Source organism: Callithrix jacchus, chromosome 3 (genome assembly GCF_049354715.1).
Source record: "Callithrix jacchus isolate 240 chromosome 3, calJac240_pri, whole genome shotgun sequence".
Classification (NCBI taxonomy): domain Eukaryota; kingdom Metazoa; phylum Chordata; class Mammalia; order Primates; family Cebidae; genus Callithrix; species Callithrix jacchus.
The window spans coordinates 50706357-50730621 of NC_133504.1; the positions used below are offsets into that span (position 1 = coordinate 50706357).

A 24265-nucleotide genomic window follows, 5' to 3' on the forward strand; every position below is an offset into this window, starting at 1 on the left:
GTCAGTTTTAGATCTTTCCTCACTTCTCATGTGGCCATTGATTGCTATAAATTTCCCTCTCGACACTGCTTTAAATGTGTCCCAGAGATTCAAGTATGTTGTGTCTTCATTCTCGTTGGTTTCAAAGAACATCTTTATTTCTGCCTTCATTTCATTGTTTATCCAGTCAACATTCAGGAGCCAGTCATTCAGTTTCCATGAAGCTGTGCAGTTCTGAGTTAGTTTCTTAATTCTGAGTTCTAATTTGATTGCTCTGTGGTCTGAGAGACTGTTTGTTATGATTTCCATTCTTTTGCGTTTGCTGAGGAGTGATTTACTTCCAATTATGTGGTCAATTTTAGAGTAGGTGCAATTCGGTGCTGAGAATAATGTGTATTCTATGGACTTGGAGTGGAGAGTCCTGCAGATGTCTACTATTACATTTTCTTGGTCCAAATCTGAGTTCAAGTCCTGGATATCCTTGTTAATTTTCTGTCTGGTTGATCTGTCTGATATTGACAGTGGAGTGTGAAAGTCTCCCGCTATTATCGTGTGGGAGTCTAAGTCTCTTTGTAGGTGGTTAAGAACTTGCTTTATGTACTTGGGTGCTCCTGTATTGGGTGTGTATATATTTTGGATCATTTGCTCTTCTTGATGCATTTATCTTTTTACCATTATGCAATGCCCTTCTTTGTCTCTTTTTAACTTTGTTGGTTTAAAGTCCATTTTGTCAGAGACTAGGATTGCAACTCCTGCTCTTTTTTGCTCTCCATTTGCTTGATAAATCTTCCTTCATCCCTTTATTTTTAGCCTATTGGTGTCCTTGCATGTGAGATGGATTTCCTGGATACAGCACACCGGTAGGTCTTGACTGTTTATACCATTTGCCAGTCTGTATCTTTTGATTGGTGCATTTAGCCCATTTACATTTAAGGTTAATATTGTTATGTATGAATTTGATCCTGCCATTTTGATGCTAGTTGGATGTTTTGCCCATTCTCTGATGCATTTTTTTCATTGTGTCAGTGGTCTTTACCATTTGGTATATTTTTGGAGTAGCTGGTACTAGTTGTTCCTTTCCTTGTTTAGTGCTTCTTTCAGGGTCTCTCATAAGACAGGGCTGTTGGCAATGAAATCTCTCAGCAATTGCTTGTCTATAAAGGATTTTCTTTCTCCTTTGCTTAGGAAGCTTAGTTTGGCTGGATATAAACTTCTAGGTTGAATGTTCTTTTCTTTAAGGATGTTGAATATTGGCCTCCACTCTCTTCTGGCTTGCAGGGTTTCTGCGGAGAGATCCGCTCTGAGTCTGATGGGCTTCCCTTTGTGGGTAACCTGACCTTTCTCTCTGGCTGCTCTTAGCAGTTTTTCCTTTATTTCAACTCTGGTGAGTCTGAAGATTATGTGCCTTGGGGTGGCTCTTCTTGAGGAATATCTTTGTGGTGTTCTCTGTATTTCCTGGAGTTGAATGGTGTCCTGTCTTGCTAGGTTGGGGAAGTTCTCCTGGATAATATCCTGAAGAGTGTTTTCCAGCTTGGATTCATTCTTTCTGTCATATTCAGGTACACCTATCAAACATAGATTAGGTCTTTTCACACAATCCCATATTTCTTGGAGGCTTTGTTCATTTCTTTTCACTTTTTTTTCTCTAATATTGCCTTCTCGATTTATTTCATTGAGTTGATCTTCAATCTCTGATATCCTTTCTTCTGCTTGGTCGATTCGGCTATTGAAACTTGTGTATGCTTCACAAAGTTCTCATGCTGTGTGTTTCAGCTCCATCAGGTCGTTTATATTCTTCTCTAAGCTGTTTATTCTAGTTAGCATCTCATCTAACCTTTTGTCTAGGTTCTTAGTTTCTTTGTATTGGGTTAGCACATATTCTTTTAGCTCTGAAGAGTTTGTTATTACCCACCTTCTGAAGCCTGTTTCTGTCAATTCATCAGATTCATTCTCCATCCATCTTTGATCCCTAGTTGATGAGGAGTTGTGATCCTTTGGAGGAGGAGAGGCATTCTGGGTTTGGGTGTTTTCATCCTTTTTGCACTGGTTTCTTCCCATCTTAGTGATTTTATCTACCTGTGGTCTTTGTAGTTGGTGACTTTCGGATGGAGTGTCTGAGTGGATGTCCTTTTTGTTGATGATGAAGTTATTTCTTTCTGTTTCTTAGTTTTCCTTCTAAACAGTCAGGCCCCTCTTCTGCAGGACTGCTGGAGGTCCACTCCAGATACTGCTTGCCTGGGGATCACCCACGGGGGCTGCAGAACAGTAAGGGTTGCTGCCAGTTTCTTCTTCTGTTATGTTCATCCCAAAATGGGATCTGCCAGATGTCGGCCTGAGCTCTCCGTTATGAGGTGTCTCTTTAGGTATATGGGAATCAGGGAGCAGCTTGAGGAGACAATCTTTCCCTTATAGGAGCTCATGGGTTGTGCTGGGAGTTCCGTTATTCTGTGCAGAAATGCTGGGCAGGTACTTTTAAGTCTGCTGCAGCAGAACTCATAACCACCTCTTTTCCCAAGTGCGCTGTCCTAGGAAAGTCGGCTTTATTTATAAGTTCCTGTCATGCTTCTGCCTTTTTTCATAGATGCCCTGCCCCACACGGAGTAATCTAGTCACAGTCTGCCAGCAGAGGCGTTGCTGAGCTGCCGCAGGCTCTGCCCAGCTGCTATGCAGACTGCCTCGGTAGTGGTGGTCGCCCTTCCCTCCACTGAGCTGGACCATCCTGGGTCCAGCTGCGCTTGCTGCCAAACTCTCAATCCAGAGCATTTCAGATTGCTTGTTTTGTGGGGGTGGTACCCACTGAGCCAGATCACCTGGCTCCCTGTCTCTGACCCCTCCCTTTCAGTTGAACGGGTGGCTCTGTCTCCCAGGTGTTCCAGGCACCAATTGAAATGGCTGCCCAGATTTGTGTGAGTTTTTGTATGCCAATCTGGTACCAGTGAAACCACCATGCTGAAAACTCGTGGCACTTTTCGACCGGGAATCTCCTGGTCTGTGGGCAGTGAAAATTTGTTTGGAAATGCAGTGGTCTCTCACCCTCTGCATTGTTCTTGCTGGGAACTGCACTCAGGAGCTGTTCCTATTTGGCCATCTTGGATCCTCCCCTCTGTTCCATTATTTTTATAATCAGTACTGCACCAGGGGCTGATTATATACGTGATCTTAGGAGACCTCTGCCACATGTTTTTACAACTGTTCTTCTTTTCATGGTTAAATGACTTAGAAGTGGTTCTCTAAAAAGAAATTAAGACACTTCTATATATTTGGGTTTAGAATTACTACTGTCACCAGGATTGATCAAAGGGATGTTAACATAAAGGTAGGTAACACATTTGATTTTGGATGCGTTAAATGGGCTTTTCATAAAAGTATTTGTAAAAATCTTTTTTTGCCCCTAGGAATAATTCGGGTTTCACACCAGCAGACACAGTTGCTATCATTTTCTGTTCTACACACAAATCCCTCACATTGGGTAAGTGATTCACGTTAAAAATCATATTATTACTCTCATATAGTTATATCTTATGATTTTGAAATTCAAAGAACTCTTCAAATTAAATGGAATGGGGTATTGTCCATGCTGTTAGATAAGGGATAGTAGCTAAGTGAGGGTGGGTCATTGCTTTGAAATTCTGTTATTTGATTGAACAAATCTCTATGGGACAAAATTAATACTGTAAAATTTAACTTATAATCATGTTTTCAATTCTCATGAAAGATTATGAATGTAGAACCTTAACATTAGAGCAGAGGTAGAGATGCTGTAGAAAGTACTTCTAAAAAAGGAATTGACAAAATTTTGCTTTGGAACGCCCTAGAGTTGTCCCTGGAAAAGATTAACATATTTTCTGGCAGCTTAGAGCAAGGTGAAAATAAGGTTATTACTGTAGTTTGATATTGACATTAGTTTTATGCTCATTTCTGAATGTTATTTCTATAAAGAAACAATATAGTTATCATTAACTCAATCAGATTAGCACTAAAAGTGAAATAAGTATTCATTTAATGGACAAAAATGGATTAAGAAGAAAACTGCTGTTTTCTACTTAGTTTTATCCAATTAGTGCCATTATCCCAATAACCTGTTAGACATCCAGAATCTATGTTTTTAGTCATTAAAAGTCATTAAGTAATCAGAAGCTTTATTGAAATACACATCAGTCACAAACTCCTTGGGGTGGTGGGCATGTTATGGCAAAAACTCATACTAAAAATTTCTCTACATTTTGGCACGTGAGTCACTTAAGAGAATGAAGAATCATTATACTGTTCTTAGTCTGCTTATGTTAAGGAAATTCAGTCTGAGAACTAGAAAATGGAGACATTTCATAATGTTTTTATTAATCCCAAACATATTTGTCTGATAGTCTACTGTCAGTGTTACACAGTTTGGAAAATGATTTAGAAATTGGACAAACCCTTAAGGAGCAGTTGTTACTGAGAGCTTCAGCTTATTTGCATAAATTATATGTATACTGTCTATGCACTGCTGAATTTTTGTATTTGTGTAGCTATAATCATCACTAAATTGAAGTTGAAACAGTCTTGGAAGCCATATTCGAATCCTAATTTTGTGACCCTGAACAAATCAGTTAACCTCCCTGAACCTTAGCCTCTTCATCTGTAGAAGGGGCAGAATAATACTTATTTTGTAAGGCTGTTGTAAAGATTAAAGTTAAAATTTGTTAAGTACCTAGCATAGCACTTGGTAGATAATAGGTAGTCAATAAATGACAAGATGTGTACAATAATCATACTGTAAATAGATTCCTGTGGACTACACGAGATAGCCCATCCAAGAGTTTGCTGTGCTGCGTGGCACTTGGTGAGTACTCTATAAGGTGTAGCTACTCTTATCAATTACTAATAATTCTGTCAGTTATAACTATGTTACCACTTCCAAGGTTGTAGTCTCCTGACCCCTGGTCTTAGAGATTTTCATGTAACCAGCATGTTTTAGTTGTTGACCTCAAGGAAATCATCTACTTCTTTCCCATGTGTGTTATTGTCATGTACTGTCTGGTGTCTCAGGTCTTCTAAAACCTTAGGGACTTTTATAAAAGTTAGTGAGTCTAGATGTACAGAGTACAGGGACCGAATGAGCTTGTATCCTTAGAGCACAGGCTGAACCGTGGCTGCACCAAATACATTCCCACATTTCTGCAATGGGCTTGCAAACCTGACCCACTATTTTTTTTTTTAATTTTACTTTAAGTTATGGGATACATTTAAGGACTTGCTTTTGTCAGGAAAACCAAAAAGGGTTTTCTCTGTTTCTCTATGATGTTCTTCTGTGCTAGAGCTGGTTGTACTGAACAAAGAGCAAGAAGCATACCTAAGAAGCACACAGCAGCAGAATATCCACCCATTCAGGGTTTTTTGTCTTTTTTATTTTTTTTAATCCCAAAGTCAAACTTTTCTGTCCTTCATACTTTCCAAAAGCTGATTTTCAGGCAAACAGGTGCTATGAAGTAGTTGTTTTGCTGAAAAGGGTTGGGTTAAATTGGATTTCTGTTTGCTTTCGCAGTGTTCTACCATGAAATAGATCCTCTGATAAGATGCTGTACTAGTGTGGCATCTACATAATCATGTATATAAATCCTTAGCTACTTTTAGAACACGATAGACATAGGCTCTCTTGGAATTATAAGACCTAAATACTCAGCCTCACTCTTCCATTGATATTTTCCTGGGCCTCAGTTTCCTTTGTTCTAAGATTAGGTAATTTTACTTCTAACTCCAATATTCTGTCATCCCTTGATCATATTTGGCTTCTGTCTTGTAGTCTCTTAAGTAGTATTCATAAACATGTCCTCTTTGCTGTTCCCTTATCTCAGATAGATCACCCCTATTTCCACATACAGCAAGGGATGTTTAGATGCTAACGCTAGAATGGCCTTGTTAAGCATTATAAATTTACTGTATCCATTTTCACAAGATCCAATACATGTCACCCTCTACTGGTGAGAGGTCACCTCACATCTCTGGTACAGAGGATAGGCCATGATAGTGACCTGAGATACAGGCTAATAATATTTCTAATGGAAATTCTTTTTCATTTGTTTTTATTTTTAAATAAGCTTTATTTTTTTAAAGCAGTTTATGGTTCACAGCAGAATGCAGTGGAACATATGTATAGAGATTTCCCACATACTGCTTGATCCCATACATGCACAGCCCCCACATTATCAACATCCCTGCATGGAAATGCAAGTACGTCACATGGAGTATGAAGAATTCATAGTCCAGAAAGCAAGGGGAAATTTTAGATAATATCATTTACAGTTATATATTCTCTTAGCACTTACATGAAGATGAAATATAACACATTGTAATTTACCTACTTGGTATATTTTTAAAATGCATCTTTCCCTTTGTAGTCACTGTCATATTTCTTCTGTTTATATATGTGTGTGTATATATGTATATATACATCTTTAACATCTCATATAGAATACATTTAAGTGAAACAAAATACCATTCATTATTACATCTAGTATTTGTATTTAAGAATAAATCATTGCAGGCCAAGAGGTAACCATGTAACTAATGAACCAAAGATGAAAACTCTTGCTTGAGAAGCTTTCTGAATATCCCTTGTATACACCTTCAATTTATTTTATTGTTCTTGCTTTTGCCCTGTCTCAGTCTCTTTCATGTACTTGCATCTACACACATGCTGAATTTGATTCATTGCTTTTATTAGTGCATTTGCCATTGATTGATTAGTTCTTCGTATTAGTACTTTTTCTATTGATTGATTGCGGATGAAGTGACTATTTGACCTTTAATTATGAGGCTTCCTATTGAAAATGACATTGAGCTATGGCTTCACATAATCCATCTGGAAAGCCTGACATGATGCCATTCCCTGGAGTTCGTTCAGGAAGAAAGAGGAGGCCTGAAGGAAGTGCAGAGCTATCACTGTGCTTCATCTAAAACAATACTACAGGGCTTGTTTGCTGCTCTCCTATAGTTTCAGCTCGGGGTTGGAGGTAATTTTATATTTGTCAGGACAGCATCACTTGCTGTGGGTTGCCATAAAAGCATGAACTCTCCCAATTGATGGCAATTTTTGTGTAATAATGAAAAGATATTTTACATAGCAGAGATTGAAGAACAGCTTGTATCCTAGTTAATAATGGCTCAGTACACAGTCAGTCAATAGATCTCATCAAGAAAGGAATTCAATCCAAGATATCCTGTGGAATTGGTATTTTACTTTTATCTTAATTATCTTTTTCTTTTGAGTATTCAAATAACTTTGCTTAACTAGAGTTCCAATATGTGCAGAAAACTTTCTCCCTACACTTAGCAAGCAAATGTTTCAGGGCATTTGAGGTCCTTAAGCATGTTTGTATTAGTTTTTAATGTTTTTAAATAGCAAACTGAAAGCATATAACCTCAGAGTATGTCAGCTGACTATTGGCAGCCAATGGTGAGACTCCAAATTTTTTCTTATTTCCAAAAGCACTTCTGAATTGAATGAATGCCACTTAAATATTAAGTAGAGTATCATTATCAATGCTTATTAAAAGTTCACCATATATCTTGTTGTTTACAGACACTTGTGTACAAAGGCAAATCAAGGCAACTATTCCTTACATTGTTTATATGTACTTAAGTATGGGTCTAGTTGCAGTTACACAGCTTAACTATGACAAGAAACTATGCATTAAGCTAAAAGAATATAGCTTTCTGGTAGACAGAGGATTCCAGAAAGAGTAGAAAATGCATATTCTGAATCTAGTCTGGATTCGTATTCCACTTCTCTCCCCAAAATCTGGAACAAATCACTTAACTGCCATGGGCCTCATTTCCTCATCCATGCAGTGAGAAGATGAGCAAAATGATACTTGAGATTCCTTCCAGTATTAAGTTTCTGTGAGTCTGTGACTGATATTTCTGCTCTATGAAATAACAAGTTTCACTATTATAAGTGCAAAAGAAATGAGTCATTGAAAGGAATAGTTATGTAAATAATGTTAAAATATTACAGGAAAGGAAATATCACTGTAGCTTCTTCTTTAACCTCTTTAGGTTAAAAAATAATCTTCAGACCCTCCAAAGTCTCTTAGGAGAAACACAATCTTAAAAGGATCTTGTTTTCCATTTGATTGGAAGTTTTTTAGGAATGTCAAAAAATTATCTACAACTTGGGCTCAAAGTCTCATTTAATAACATTTGAGTCATTTTATCAAGAGGAAATTGAATTGAAATACAAAGGTTTGCATTTCTGGTGCTATTTTCATACAAAGCCTATTCTACTTGGCACATAAAGACTCTTAATAAAACTACTCTACAATTATGCAACAATTACTTAAAGCTCTTAACCCTGTAAATAATGTTACCTAAACAATCTTGAATATTAGCAAGTCAGTAATTGTTGCCTTCTTGTGCATACAAATAAATGAAAACATAGGAAAAAAATCTTTCAACTTATCCCAGATCATATCCCAGAAATTATATCCCAGGCCTCCTAACTTCCAGAACTACATTGGATTATAAAACATAAAAACACTTGGAAGACCAAAAATTGCTCCACTGGTTCCAAGTATTATAAATGTTCAATCTTGGTTTTGGGTTTGAATTGTTTAAAAAAGAAAATTATTTCTGATTACACTGCTGTTATAAGACAGTTTTAAAATACTGTACATTTATAATTGCTCCCATAAACATATATCTCTATGTGGCCCAGTCATAAACTGGTACTCATTTCTTACATTTTCTTTATTATTAATAAAAAGTTATATTCTATTTAAAGTAGATGTAGTGAGCCAGGCTTACCTTTCATGAGGCAACACTGTCTGGACCCCATTCTTGCAAACTAAGAGCCACAAGTGCTGTTTCACAATGACCCATTAAAGTAGAAATAGAAATCCAGAGGAATGACAGAAAATAGAAGACTATCTTTGGAGTATAGCCATATATATTTCTGTCATGCAATTTCTTCCAGAGTTACAGTTCCATGAGGAAAGGCAGTTTGGGAGTCTTTGCCATTTGACAGATTCTTAAAGATGCTGCTAAAATTATGGACCTAATAGATTTTTACCGCCAGGCTAAAGAAAAGTGAGGGAGTGTCTTTCATTTTTTGCTATTTTCTGATCCACATAAAGAAAGAGAGAAATGTAAGTTCTCATACAAAGTGATACAGTAATAGTCTTTAGAGATTTTTGAACTATTTTTGGTTTGGATTTTGTATTCTGAATTTGGTATCTGAAAATCATTGCTAGCATATCTAGACTTCATAATCAAAATATAGAAAGTCCCCAGGGTTCTAGACATCAAGTATGAAGTTGCAGCTTTAAAACTTCTCTGAAAGATCTCCAGCTTGACCCTCAACTACCGTTCATCTTAGTGATATGCCAGATGTTCGCCCTGATACTCCCATGCTCCCTTCCTCCTCATCCTCGTCATATGTTTTTAACCACAACCTACATTTAGAAATATGTTTTTCATGACAAACCAACAGCCAATATCATACTGAATGGGCAAAAAACTGGAAGCATTCCCTTCGAAATACGGCACTAGACAAGGATGCCCTCTGTCACCACTCCTATTCAATATAGTACTGGAAGTTCTAACCAGAGCAATCAGGCAAGAAAAAGAAATAAAGGGTATTCAAATAGGAAAGGTGGAAGCCAAATTGTCTCTATTTGCAGATGACATGATAGTATACCTAGAAGACCCCATCACCTCAGCCCAGAAACTCCTGAAACTGATAAGCAACTTCAGCAAAGTCTCAGGATATAAAATCAATGTGCAAAAATCACAAGCATTTGTCTACACCAATAACAGACTTAAAGAAAGCCAAATCAAGAACGAACTGCCATTCACAATTGCTACAAAAAGAATAAAATACCTTGGAATACAACTCACAAGGAATGTAAGGGACCTCTTCAAGGAAAACTACAAACCACTGCTCAACGAAATAAGAGAGGGCACAGATGGAGAAACATTCCATGTTCATGGCTAGGAAGAATTAATATCATGAAGATGGCTATATTGCCCAAAGTAATCTACAGAATCAACACTATCCCCATCAAGCTACCATTGACTTTCTTCACAGAACTGGAAAAAACCACCATGAACTTCATATGGAACCAAAAGAGAGCCCGCATAGCCAAGTCAATTCTAAGCAAAAAGAACACAGTGGGGGGCATCACACTACCAGATTTCAAACTATACTACAAGGCTACAGTAATCAAAACAGCATGGTACTGGTACCAAAACAGAGATACAGACCAATGGAACAAAACAGAGGTATCGGAGGCAACAAAACATATCTACAACCATACAATCTTTGATAAACCTGACAAAAACAAGCAATGGGGAAAGGATTCCCTGTTTAATAAATGGTGTTGGGAAAACTGGATAGCCATGTGCAGAAAGCAGAAACTGGACCCCTTCCTGACACCTTACATTAAAATTAACTCCAGATGGATTAAAGACTTAAACATAAGACCTGGTACCATAAAAACCCTAGAAGAAAATCTAGGCAAAACCATCCAGGACATAGGAGTAGGCAAGGACTTCATGAACAAAACACCAAAAGCATTGGCAACAAAAGCCAAAATAGACAAATGGGATCTAATCAAACTCCACAGCTTCTGCACAGCAAAAGAAACAGTCATTAGAGTGAATCGGCAACCAACAGAATGGGAAAACATTTTTGCAGTTTACCCATCTGACAAAGGGCTGATATCCAGAATTTACAAAGAACTCAAACAGATTTACAGGAAAAAAACAAACGAGCCCATTCAAAAATGGGCAAAGGATATGAACAGACACTTTACAAAAGAAGACATATATGAGGCCAACAATCATATGAAAAAATGCTCATCATCACTGGTCATTAGAGAGATGCAAATCAAAACCACATTGAGATACCATCTCACGCCAGTTAGAATGGCGATCATTAAAAAATCTGGAGACAACAGATGCTGGAGAGGATGTGGAGAAATAGGAACACTTTTACACTGTTGGTGGGAGTGTAAATTAGTTCAACCATTGTGGAAGACACTGTGGCGATTCCTCAAGGCCTTAGAAATAGAAATTCCATTTGACCCAGCAATCCCATTACTGGGTATATATCCAAAGGACTATAAATTGTTCTACTATAAGGACACATGCACACGAATGTTCATTGCAGCACTGTTTACAATAGCAAAGACCTGGAACCAACCCAAATGCCCATCGATGATAGACTGGATTGGGAAAATGTGGCACATATACACCATGGAATATTATGCAGCAATCAAAAATGATGAGTTTGTGTCGTTTGTAGGGACATGGATGAATCTGGAGAACATCATTCTCAGCAAACTGACACAAGAACAGAAAATGAAACACCACGTATTCTCATTCATAGGCGGGTGATGAAAAATGAGAACACATGGACACAGGGAAGGGAGTACTAAACACTGGGTTCTATTGGGGGGGGAAAGGGGAGGGCCAGTGGGGGGAGGGGGGAGCTGGGGAGGGATAGCCTGGGGAGAAATGCCAAATGTGGGTGAAGGGGAGAAAGGAAGCAAAACACACTGTCATATGTGTACCTATGCAACTGTCTTGCATGTTCTGCACATGTACCCCAAAACCTAAAATGCAATAAAAAATTAAAAAAGAAAAAACAAAAAGAATAAAGGAAGTTACAAAAATATATATATATGTATATATTTTACAGTGTGATCCAGAATTGATCTTGCAGCTTACTAATGGTTGTAATCCAAGGTCTAAAAATGATTGCTTTATATCTTGCTTAGGGAGAAGGTTTTATCTTCTTCCTCAAATAGTTACCAGGTAGGCTTTGGTTTCTGCTATCCCTTTTTTGGCCATTTTTTTTTTTAGATGGTGGTCTCACTCTCACTCAGGCTGGAGTGTAGTGGCATGATTATAGCTCACTGCAGCCTCCAACTCCTGGGCTCCAGCCATCCTCCTACCTTAGTCTCCTGAGTAGCTGGAACTACAGGCCTGAGCCAACATGCCTGGCTAATTTTTTAAAATTTCTTGTAGAGATGAGGGTCTCATTCTGTTGCTGAGACTGATCTTAAACTCCTGGCCTCAAGTGATTCTCCCACCTCAGCCTCTCACTGGGGTTACAGGTGTGAGCCATTGCACCAGGCCTTCACTGAATTTCAACCCAAATTTCTGATACCATGTAGGAAGCAGAGCTAAATTAAGACTTAATGTGATTCTTGGTTTGCATAATGTAAGATTACTTTTATTTAGATTATTATTTTATTCAGCTTATGTAACAGAGTTTTTATACCTTTTTTGATTTATTCAACATGTTTTCAATAGTAATAATAATAGTGGCAAACATTAATTGGGTATTTAATAGGTAAACATTGTGTTAAGTGCTAGTTACATAAGTAATTTACTTTAAAATGCTTCTCTATGGACAGTGTGGTAATTATGTATGTACTCGTTAGTTTAGATTTCAGTGCCAGGAACAGCCAATTGCTCTAATAGAAAATTCTCACTGTAGTGTTCAGCCACAACTTTATCAGAAAGGAAACACTCCAGAGGCAGCTACAACAAATACTTTTGTTATTTCTCTCTGTCAACCAGAGACCTTACTAATTAACACAGTGAATTCAGAAACAGGTTTTGATTGGTGAAATTACTGACTTGTTAGTTTGTAAGATAAATATAATGGATGGGTTCTCATTAATGTGTGGACTGCCTAAAAATTTGAGAGAGGCTTGCCACTTGCTAAAAAAATCTGCATATGAAAAAATCCCATAGTCTGCATATGAAACCCTCAGGGATGTGCTAGAGTGATCCCTACCTCATTTTGTGTCCAGCTACTGTTGGGAGGATCTGTGGTTTCTTGAAGCTGACTGGAAGAGTGACCAAATTCTGCCCTGGAATGTCACTATGTACCTTTGAGAGACCCTCTCATGCAAGGTGCTATAAGAGCATGTAAAAGGTCCAAGCTGAGACTGCCATTTTATAGGGTAGGTTGCACAAAATATTTTTGTGTTTAACTACTAGTATATGTTAAGTTTTATATATATATATATATATATATATATATATTTTTTTTTTTTTTTTTTAAACACTAAAACCTGCTGGCAAAGTTGTAGTAGTATAGCTAAGTTTCACCTACCTTAAACTTTCTTTGGCCACTATACCTTATCTACTAGAAAGAATCCAGCTTGATGTAGGTCACTTCCCATAAATACTTTGCGGGCACCAGCTTGCATGCCTTCTATAATTATACTAGATAAGGGAAGTTCCCAAGTGATCCATAACTTGCCCAAGTCACATGATCCCAAGTGGTAGAGCCAGAAATGAAGCCCAGGCCTAACTCTTAGCCACCATGCTGAGCTGTATGTAGTGAGAGTTCTGCAGAAAGAGCCCTGTGCTATGAAACATCTCAACCCTGTGGTCGACTGGTTATGAAAAGTTCAGACCAGCTGATGTCTGGGGCTCTTCTAGCTCTACTGTTCAATAATTCTCTGATTTTGAAGGGCTCAAGTATGTAGTTTTAGAATCTTGAGCCCTTTGAATGGACACCATAGATCAACATTTCTCAAAGGGTGATCCTCAAAATTATAGCTCATTGTTTCCTAAAAGAAATAAAATAAAAAAAAAAAACAGATTTGCTCAAGCCTACTGATTCTGAATTTTAAGGATAAAACCCTGGCGTCCAACACATGTAACGCATTTCAAAAGAGGATATCATGCATATTAAAGTTTGAAAGCCATCCATTATTGACATCTAGAGTCACCTCTCAGGTTTCAAATATGCTAGCTGATGCACCCAGATTCTTAAGGAAGCTTTGATCTAGCAGAACATTCAGTCAGATTTCGTGTCAGTGCATTCTGATGATGGTAGGAACCAGTTTCAGTCAACTCTGAGCAGTTGGTTGTTTTTCTTACTTTAGCATGGCCACAGTATACCTCACTTTTAAATACTTCATATTACATCATCAGCCAAAAGAAGCTCCTTAAGACGTAACTGCTCATGACATACTACTAAGTATCGTATAATAATAAGCAGTAATTTTTCCAAAAACCAGACTGGCCAACATGGTGAAACCCCATCTCTACTAGAAACACAAAAATTAGCCAGGCATGGTGGCAGGCACCTGTAATCCCAGCTACTTGGGAGGCTGAGGCAAGAGAATCACTTGAAGCTGGAAGACAGAGGTTGTAGTGAGCCGAAATCATGCCACCACACTCCAGCCTGGGTAATAGTGAGACTCTGTCTCAAAAAAAAAAAAAAGGCATAATCCACCCATTTAGTGGCCAAAATACCTACTAGCATTCACTCCAAAAGGGGCTTGCTTTCTTTAAGATCGTGTCTTCCTGGTAAGCTGAGGGCAAAACTGAAGCATATTTAAAATAAATTCAGAATACCATTTGAGAGTTATTCTTATACAAATCCCTTTATGAAAGGGAATCTATGTGATTTTTTAAAAAAACTCTCACAATTACTGTAGAAAGATTGGTGGCTCACGCCTATAATCCCAGCCCCTTGGGAGGCCAAGGCGGGTGGATCACAAGGTCAAGAGATCGAGATCATCCTGGTCAACATGGTGAAACCCCGTCTCTACTAAAAATACAAAAAATTAGCTGGGCATGGTGGTGCATGCCTGTAATCCCAGCTACTCGGGAGGCTGAGGCAGGAGAATTGCCTGAACCCAGGAGTCGGAGGTTGCGGTGAGCCGAGATCGCGCCATTGCACTCCAGCCTGGGTAACAGAGTGAAACTCCGCCTCAAAAAAAAAAAAAGAAAGGAAAGAAAACAAGTGATGGAATCACCACTTCCCAGGAGTCAGTGCTCTGAAAGGGGCAGTAGACCAAATATGATGGTGAGCACTTACCAAGAATACAGAGCTTGTAGACAGATGAGGGCCAGTGGGGGTTTGGGCAGCATCAGCCGGAGGGAGTTTCAGTTCCTAGGGCAGTCCACAGCATCACCATCTGTAGTGTTTTAGAATGCTGCACACCTCATCCTGAATGATCTCAGTGACAAGCCCCACCCTGGCCAGTCCTGGTAGACTGCTAAATACAAGCCCTCTAATACTATTTTGTAATGCTACTTCTTATAATAATAATGACATCAACAACAATAATAATCCTAATAGCTATCATTTTGGAGGTGCTCACTCTATGCCATGTACTATTCTAGCTACTTACCATACACTGTCTCACTTGAAACCTCCAACCACCATTTGAGATAGTTATTTTAACCTCATTTGAGGCAGCTGTGGAAACTGAGGGGGATTAGGGTAAGATCATCTGCTTACATAGCTGGTGGGTGGCACAGTCAGAATATAAACCCATGTCTCTAATTTCAAAGCCTACGTCCTTTCTATCACACCACCCAGCCCTCTAGAAACACCTAGGAGTGGCGTGTTAGCTGTCTGCTGCTCGCTTAGCCTGAGTGATGGAGCAGGAACAAGAGGGGCCAAGTGCTTGCATGTGTCAGCTTCATTGCAGCTAAGCTCTACCTGCAGTTGTCACCTACAGCTCAATAGCAAGGAGACATGAAAAATCCCACATAGTACAGTGGCACCTCACAGTATATTGAATCCTTGTCACCGTGTTTCCTAATGACAGCTCTTAGTGTTAGAAGCTTTTAATTCCAAAGTTTCATATTAATTTCAAACTAAAAAAATAAGCACCTTATAATAGAGGTAACTCTAAAGAGATTAATTTTACACATTAATAATCAACCCATATGCCCTCAGTGCTCCTGAAAGGGAAATTCCAAAGAAATGAGGGGCACACTTTCTGTTGTTCTGCAGCTTGTCCCTTCTGATGAAGCCTCTGCCACATCCAGAAGATTAGAACAGCCTGTTTCTTGGAAATCCCTGTTCATCTGTGTACTCACTGTCAGTTGCAGAGGGATTTGTTTATTATTATTATTAATATTTAGAAAGTTTGCCTCTAGCAGTACTAAAATGTGTATCACAAAACAATACTCATTGACTGCGTTTGAAGTGAAGACTCTCACCCAGGAGAGCCCATCCACTTGAAGTTCGTATCTCTCAATTTCAACTTGCAAACAGAGATCGATGAAAAACAGTTGTCCTTTCAGAGTTGCATCTCTCCAATTATTTATTTGATCACGTCTCTTCCCAGAAGTTCTCTTAATTGAACCAGACACTATAAACCAGGTTGAGTGTCTTTAATGACAGTCTGCTCCATGCTTCTTTACAGTAAAGAATACATGAGCCTACAGCTGCAAAACAAGGGTAACACTCTTCCCTTCTATATCCCCATTTATAGTCCCCTCCAAACAACTCCAGCCAGAAATTAAAGTTAGCTGCCCACTTTTTCAAACTGTGGGGTACCCAGTAGGTTTTTGACAAGTTACCCTGGGGGCAGGAGGAGATGCAAAATTGGACACAACTCAAAAGATTCTGGGACCCCAGGAAGCCAGCTGATCTGGAATGTCATCTGTGCTGAAGCTGAGCATGTTAATGAAATTGTAGCTATGACAGAGCTGCCTTTGCTACAAGTTTGCTCTATGCAATGCCAATGAAAAGATGCTTTTAAAACATAATCTACTTCATCCATTCATTCATTCAGCAAGTGTTTATTTGGAACCTACTATGTGCCAGGCCCTGCTCTAAGTTGTAGGGGTACAGCAGTGAACAAAATACCAAAAAAGTTCTTGCCCTCATCTAGCTTCCTTTCTAGTGGGAATAAGCAGACACTTGAATATACAGCACATCAGATGGTGGTAAGCAATGGAGAAAAAAACAAAAAGAATAAGGAGTGCCAGGGTGGAGGTGGGAAGGATTTAGCCTTAAAGGGCACATTGGATCAAAATACCTGAAGGAAATAGGGAGCAAGCCTGTGGAAATGTAGGGAAAGGAGACTCCAACCAGAAGGAAGAGTGAAGGCAAAGACCAGAGACAACAGTGCATTTGGCATGTTGGAGGAAGGAGGAGGAAGCCAGTCTTGGGAGAAGAATAAGTGAGAGAGATAGGAGACAGGGGAAAGGTAACGAGAGGGGCCAGTGATGTTGTAGGCCTTACTGGCCATTGTAGGGACTTGCCTCTTACTCAGAATGAGAGGGGAGCCCTTGGAGGGTTTTGAATTGACAAGAGACAAGATCTCACTTCTTTGAAAGAATCCCTGTGGTTGCTCTGTTAAAAGTAGGCTGGGGTTCGGTAGGAGGATGCAGCAGTGAGAAAAGAAGACTCAAGAAAGAGGCTTTAATCCAGACAAGAGTTGAGGGTGGTTTGGTCAAAGGTAATAGGAGTGGAAGAGTTGAGAAGCTTTCGAGTTGAAGATATTTTGAACACAGAACTAATAGGAATTGCTGGTGACTTTGGATATGTATGTAAAAGAAAGGAATTAAAGATGTTTGGCCTGAGGGATGTAAGGACCCACTTACTGGATTAGGGAAGACTGCAGAGGAGCAGATGTTAGCAGTTGAAAGTGACGTGGGAATCGATCAAGAGTTTGGATTTGCACATGTGAAGTTTGAGATGTCTTTTTGACATCCAGTGGAGTCGGGAATCCTGATCCAGGCTGAAGTTTGCAGCCTGTGAAAGTTATTTTAGGCTATCAAACTGGATGAGATCACTAAGAGAGTGTGTAGAGAAAATAGCTCCATGGACTGAGAACCTGAGATACTCCAGAGAACAGAGATGATATGGGATTATTTTAATAATGAAATGCTATGCAAGTCTAAATCAGCCAGACCTACAGACACCCAAACTTGCAAGCCCTTATTCTTCTCCTACCCCACAAGGTTGAAGTGACAATTAAATCAGAAAGTAGATGTGAAGACACTTTCAAGTATTGAAAGAAGGGTCTGGCAGTTATTTCGTACCATGTGCTAGGCACTGCATTAAGCACTTAATTTGCCTTTTTAGCGCATATAATCTTTACAATAGCCCTGCACAATAGCTGTGATTTATTTCATTGTCCAAACTAGAAAAGCAAGCCTCAGAGATGTTAAAGAACTCACTCCAGTTCTCTTAATAGCAGAGCGGGCGCACTGTGGCTCATCTGTCCACCTCTGGAGTCCTCTGGCTCCACCTGAATACCAGACCTGGCTCTTTAACCTGGCTCACATTAGAATCACCTGGGAGCTGTGCAGTACTAGTAATGTCAGGACCCACCCCAACACCTATTAACTCAATCTGTCAGGATAGGCCCAGGCAGCATAGTTTTTAGAAGCTACCCAGATGATTCTAATGTGTGGCGGCAGCAGAGAACCACCGCATTTAGACTAGTTTACTCTGTTTTTGTTTTTGTTTTTGTTTTTGTTTGAGACAGAGTTTCTCTCTTGTTGCCCAGGCTGGAGTGCAAGGGTGCAATCTCAGCTCACCGCAACCTTCGCCTCCCAGGTTCAAGCCATTCTCCTGCCTCAGCCTCCTGAGTAGCTGGGATTACAGGCATGCACCACCATGCCTGGCTAATTTTGTATTTTTAGTAGAGATGGGGTTTCTCCATGTTGGTCAAGCTGGTGTCGAACTCCTGACCTCAGATGATCCTCCCTCCTTGGCCTCCCAAAGTGCTGGGATTACAGGCATGAGCCACCGTGCCCGGCCTAGACTAGTTTACTCTGTATGCTTTATGCTCTACTAGGTTTCAAAAAGAATGAAGGTGGGTTACCAAAACTGACCATTTGTGTACTGATTCTGAACACCAGAATTAGTTGTGCTGTAATTAGATATGTTAAATATTCAGAGGAGAACAGAAAAACATCATTATTTTCAGAAGTGACTTACAAGGTTTTTTTTTTAATTTTTTAAAATTTCTTCTGCCTAGAAGTCTTCTAAATGATGCCCTAACTGCCAAATGTTTATGTTATTGAGAATAAAGGCCAAGAGTAAGTTATCAGGACATCATCTAGGTAAACCACAGAAACTTGGGTCAACCTTTTTAAGAGACGTGGATCTAAGGATAAATAAGTCTGGTTTTTAATCCCCAAATCAAAACTGCCTTGTTCTTTTATGTCAGAAGGAATCTCTTCTGGGGCTTTTGTTCAACATAAACACAGAACCATGAAGAGAAAAATTACCGCCAGAAGGTAATTAAAGGTCATGTTGACAGAACAAAACAAAATGTATATTAAAAATCAATAATGTGCGTTTGGGTCACAGCCTACTCACATTTACTTTTTAACTAATATTCGGAAACCTTCCGAAAGTTCCACTGTCTCAAGATAAGATTATCAATGCAGCCTTTTAGGGAAACCTACATCTAGGTGGTGGGGCAGTACACCACCCAGCTTCTCTCTGCATCAGACTCAGAAAGTTCAAGTGTTTTTCTTCATTTATATAAAAATACACCTAAAATACGCTGTACAATTGGACAACAGTTCTAGAGCCAGTCAGAAGAGGCCAGTTCTGTGTTGGTGACCAGTTAAATACATTCTTTTGACCTTGCATTATTTTTGTCATATGAAATTCTCAATCTATTTTTGATGTTTTCACATCCTGTGAGTATGAACATTAGCCAGATTGTCTCTTTACAAGACTAAACAACTCTTTATTCACAGCCTAGAAAAGGAAAAAGTAATCTCACTACTTCCTGCTAACTTTGTCTCCATAAAAACGGTGACCCCTCCTGGAAGACACAGCCAGTATTTGAACGAAGCCTTCATGGCTCACTTGTTTAATTCATTCTTTAATTCCCTGTTTGCTAATTACTCCTACGATGCTGTCAGACAGGTGAGGCTGTACCTAATCTTCTGAGGCAGAAACCTTCAATTGGTAGAGTTAAATCTTTCATTGTCAGCATCTGGTGAGTCGGCTCAGGCCATTCATTAAACATCTTTTCCAATCAGAACATACCTGTTTCAAAACAGAAGTAACACCAGCTGCTCATTTTGGTCTTTTCTTGCATCTTTATTGGTATAAAACTTTCAGCAAAATGATGGGGTTACAGCCTGGGTAATTGAAGACTAAAGCACAATTTTTAATTTTTCTCATGTCATAAAAATGGGCATTGACCAAACTTTATTCCAAGAAAATAAAAGCCTGCCAAGTAATAAGCACCTTTATTAAAAGGGGTGTCTCTCTTGCTTTAAGACTTTCCTTGCGTAACTATCATTTTCCTTACATTTTACCCTCCATTATTCTATCTTATTAAAAAGCACTCCCTGCACCCCTTTTCTATGGTTTCTAAGTACTCTGACAAATTCTTTCCAGGTATTACAGGCACATAGCATGCTGAGGAGCGCAGACTCTAAAGCCAGTCTGTCCATATTCACACCCTAGCTATCTATGTTCTGATGTTAACTGTGTGTGACTTTGAGCAAATTTCTGTTTATCTGCTGCCTCAATTTCCTTCACTCATCATTGATGTGAGGAGTGGATGAGCTGATGCTTGTACACCCTCAGAACAGTGCCTGGCACATAGTAAGCACTGTGTAAGTATTGGCTACAATCAGTATTCTGCCTTACCAACAACAAATGAAAACCCAAAATACATGTGAACTCCAGATAACGTCCTGTGTGAGGTGTGATAAATGGAAGACTAGAACATGAATAATGCTCTTTTTTCTAAAGGTCTTGGATTACTAGAAAGATCATTCCTTTCTTTTAATAATGGCCTTAGACATCAAGTTTATGACCTGTCTTTGTTAATTTTGCTTCTTTTCCAGGCCTAATTCCTCTTTTTGGATAGAGGAATATTTTTGAAATATAAGGAAAGGCCAAGTCTCTTAGGAAAGTTTTACATAAACATCTACTTAACATAGCTGAATAGCTCCTGACTGCACCAGAAAAGAAGTCTCAGCTTCCAGTCTTTTTAATTGTAGACAGGAAGTGGGGCAGGAGAGCAATAGGAAGGCTTCATGGGAAAGCAGTTTCCTAGTGGGTAGCAAAAAGAACGTTTGTGTCCAGTATGTGCAACATGTTTGGCTGACACATCCTGTGTGGATTTCAACATGTTCCTTTCCTTCATATGCCACCCACAGAGATAACCCTAAGACAGTTTTCAGGCTTCAGAGGTTGGAAACTAAAATTCTGTTAGCACATATCTGGTCAATTGGTGCAATATTGTCCTGTTTTTCTGCCAGAGCTCTAGCAGAGAGGATTTGTCAGACATCCCAGAGGTGCTGCTGTTGGCTTTGTATTTAGCAATTTGGAAATCCTAAATCTATGTAGATTCTGTGAACCCAACCCTAGGACACTGAGAAAACCATTAAAGAGCTCTAATTTGCATATATCATTTAACTGCACCTCATTTTGGATATGATTCTTTGTATAAAAAGGATAAAAATGTTCTCTTCTATGTCTCATAAAGCAACAATAGAGGTTCTGATGCTGTGGTGGGGTCTTACCAAAGAAAATTTGGCAGTTTTTAGTTAAAGATGGAATCACACACACACACACACAAAGGGAAGCAAATAAAACATAAATTGCAGGCAAGGATAAGGCAGCACAATCTGCATATTAAAATACCATGGAGAATTTGAGCAAAAGACCAATCACTTAGATGGGGGCAATGAGAGCAGGTCACATGTTCTGTGAGGACTTTGCAGAAAGTTGAGTAGCCAGCCTTTGGAAGTTTCCAGAATGGGTTTGGGTAAAGTCCTAGAATAGCCAGAATATGCGCAGAATGGAATTCTGGGAGCTGTGCAAATTAAACCCGCTTGATCCAAAAAGCCACATTGTAGGCTAGTGTAGGGGTCGCACCAGACTGATCTAACAGGCAAGTCACATCCACCAACCTGGAAGGAGGTGGCCTTTCTTTTGACACCCTATATTAGGGAGAGAAAATTAGAATAACTGAACTGCTCACTGAATTCATTTTACCTAACATCTTTTTTCATACAACAGTGCTGCATTTTCTCACTGCCCTGTGTCATGATCTCGGTATTGGGTAGAATTTGCTCTTTGCCTAACTTTGGCATGGTACAGTCTGTCTGTAAGCTCCCATGAGGGCAGAGAATTTTGATGTATTCACTGCACCTAGAAGAGTGGCTGGCACGTAATGGATGAACACTTGCTATATACCAGACATTTTGCATTATTTTATTCTTTATTTTCAAAAAATCCAAAAGCCTACAAAGTAGGTACATTTCATGCATGTAAAAACAGGTTAAATAGCTTGCCCAACCAAGGTCAGACAGGTGGTAAATGGTGGACACAAGCTCCAAACACAGGGCTCTCTAACTTCTGCACCAGGCTTCTTAACTGCTACACTGTTCAGCCTCAGGCACGCTACTGGATATTGTAAATGATAAATCCCTGCTTGGAACACAGCTATTATTACTAGAAATTAGCTTGCTTTAGGACAGTCCTAACTGAAAGCCTTTTCTAACCAAATTCCAAAGCCCTTGATGTGCCTTATCAAGACATCATTTCATGTTCTAGAAACTGTTTAATTGCCCCTTTGTTTAATCATTTGAGATAAATCAGTGAGTTTGACTTTCTGTGACTAGTTTGTCTCTGAAGAGAAAGTGTGTGTGTGTGTGTGTGTGTGTGTGTGTGTGTGTCCACATGCACGGGCATGTGTGGTAGGTAAGGGGCAAAGAAAAGAGATTGGAATTTGGTGATGTCTGAAGAGTGGCTGTGTTCTTCAATAGCAACTGCCTTCCTGGATTACATTATGCTTGACGGGACCATCTATACCAATGAATTTTAAAAGCAAACATGAGCTTTTCTAAGAGATTCACTAAGGAGGAAGAGATAGAATTCAAATAATAGTGTTAGGACATTTGGATGGTAAACTTATGGATGTTTCTAACTAACAACAAACTAAACAAAAGTGAGAGATCACCATGACAACTGAATAGAGAAGCAACTGGATTCCAGATTTGCCAGCAGCTCTCTCCAGAACCCAGTCAAAAGTCTGAGAAAGCATTTAAAAGAAAAACAAGTCATGTAAATTCAGGCGAATGAATCTTTGAAAGACGGGAAATGATCCAGGTGACTGGAGTATACTATCTCACGCTAAGAGGGAAAGTAAATGTAATATTAGACTTCACAAGATGCAAAGGGTGTTTTTCGATGGATTTTCTTGCTTACTCCATACTTCAATACTCATTTCGTGTTCCTTGGTCAGTCCAGTTTCTTTTCTTCCTGCCATATCAAATCTGTCTTTGCCTGTGGAACATAATACTCCCCCAGAGCGGTATGTGAATGCATTGTCTTTAAAGTCTAGTGAAGCGACTGTTTGTTCTATGTTTGTTTTTCAATGTAGGAAACGTTGCTTTAGCACCTGTTCATAAATAACCAGTCACTTACGTATTGAGCACCAGCCCTGTGCTTAAACATTGCAGGAAATTAAAATAAAAATACAGCATTTTGCTTATGTTCAGGGAAAACCAAAACCTACACAAAAGAAAATACTGGCAACATCATCAAATGCTAAGTTTTGTGATGCATCTAGGACGAGTGCCTTCATTCTTCAAGAAACATGAAGAAATCAGTAGGAAAGCCACCTTCGTCATGGAGGAAAATGTAAAACTGAGCCTTGGTGATCCTAAAGGACTTAGGTATATGGAAAAAAATGCCAAGATCCAGTCAGGGCCTAGCTTTAAGAGAGACTAAAGAGTGCTAGCCCTGAGCCAGTGACAGCAATTGGCAAGTGAAGTTTGGTTTAATGGAGTTAACACAGCTTCGAGATGAAAAGTAAGCACACTGGGTCCAATTCTGCCTCCACTGCATACCAGTGTAGGCCATTAGGCGAGGTACTTAACTGCTTTAAGCCTGTTTTTTCACCTTTTAATAGGAAAATTGCCACCTATGAAATCTCCTAGGGCTGTTGTAAGGCTTAAAGGAGATAATGTAAAATGCAGGCAGAGCACTTAGCATGCAGTAGTGCTTACTTAATGATGGTAGTAGTGATTGTTTTTTATGGAAGTTGAAAATGTAGAGGATTTGATGAATGGGCACTGGAAAGTCATTGGAGTTCTTGAGCAGGGTATTGGCTTTAATTAATGTGGATTTGGGGAAGATTAATCTGGCTGTGATTTGTAGGATTGATGAGGGAAGAGTCTGAAGACAAGGAGTTATATCAGAAGGCTGTAAGTGTAATCTTGGCTTACTTTTATGAGGAGCTGAATTAGGAAGATGGCAGTGAAAACTGAGGGGAAAAGGGAGTGGCGAATGAGGGAAAAAGTCTGCAGAGTTTGGTAACTTAATCTAGAGGTGCAAAGACAAATAGAATCTGTCAAAGATGATCCCCAAACTTTGGGTTGTAGAAAGTGGGTAAGCTAGTGACAGGAGAGTTGCAGGGGGCTGTGAGGGGCTGGCATTCACCCCTCTAATTGTGGAAAGCCGACATGGTCAGGACAAATGCTATGAGAAGGCAACACAAAAAAAAGCAGGGACCTTGTCTGGGTTATTCTCCTGATA

At 39.2% G+C, this 24265-nt stretch overlaps 1 protein-coding gene across 7 annotated transcripts in view; it reads left to right on the top strand.

Moving 5' to 3' along the window:
- SLC10A7 (solute carrier family 10 member 7) overlaps nucleotides 1–24265 on the top strand; it is a 291318-nt gene that overhangs the window by 256666 nt on the left and 10387 nt on the right. For 4 of the 7 annotated variants that reach the window (XR_013532873.1, XM_035292871.3, XM_035292872.3 and 1 more), the window contains one exon: nucleotides 3375–3448. Coding sequence is in view for 5 of the 7 variants with exons in the window: in XM_035292871.3 (XP_035148762.1) it covers nucleotides 3375–3448 (74 nt within the window). In the remaining 2 variants the exon portion in view is untranslated. Of the gene's footprint in view, nucleotides 1–3374; nucleotides 3449–4742; nucleotides 9836–24265 lie in introns of those variants that run through there. The other 3 variants (XM_035292873.3, XM_078366445.1, XR_013532874.1) reach the window with 2 other exon arrangements.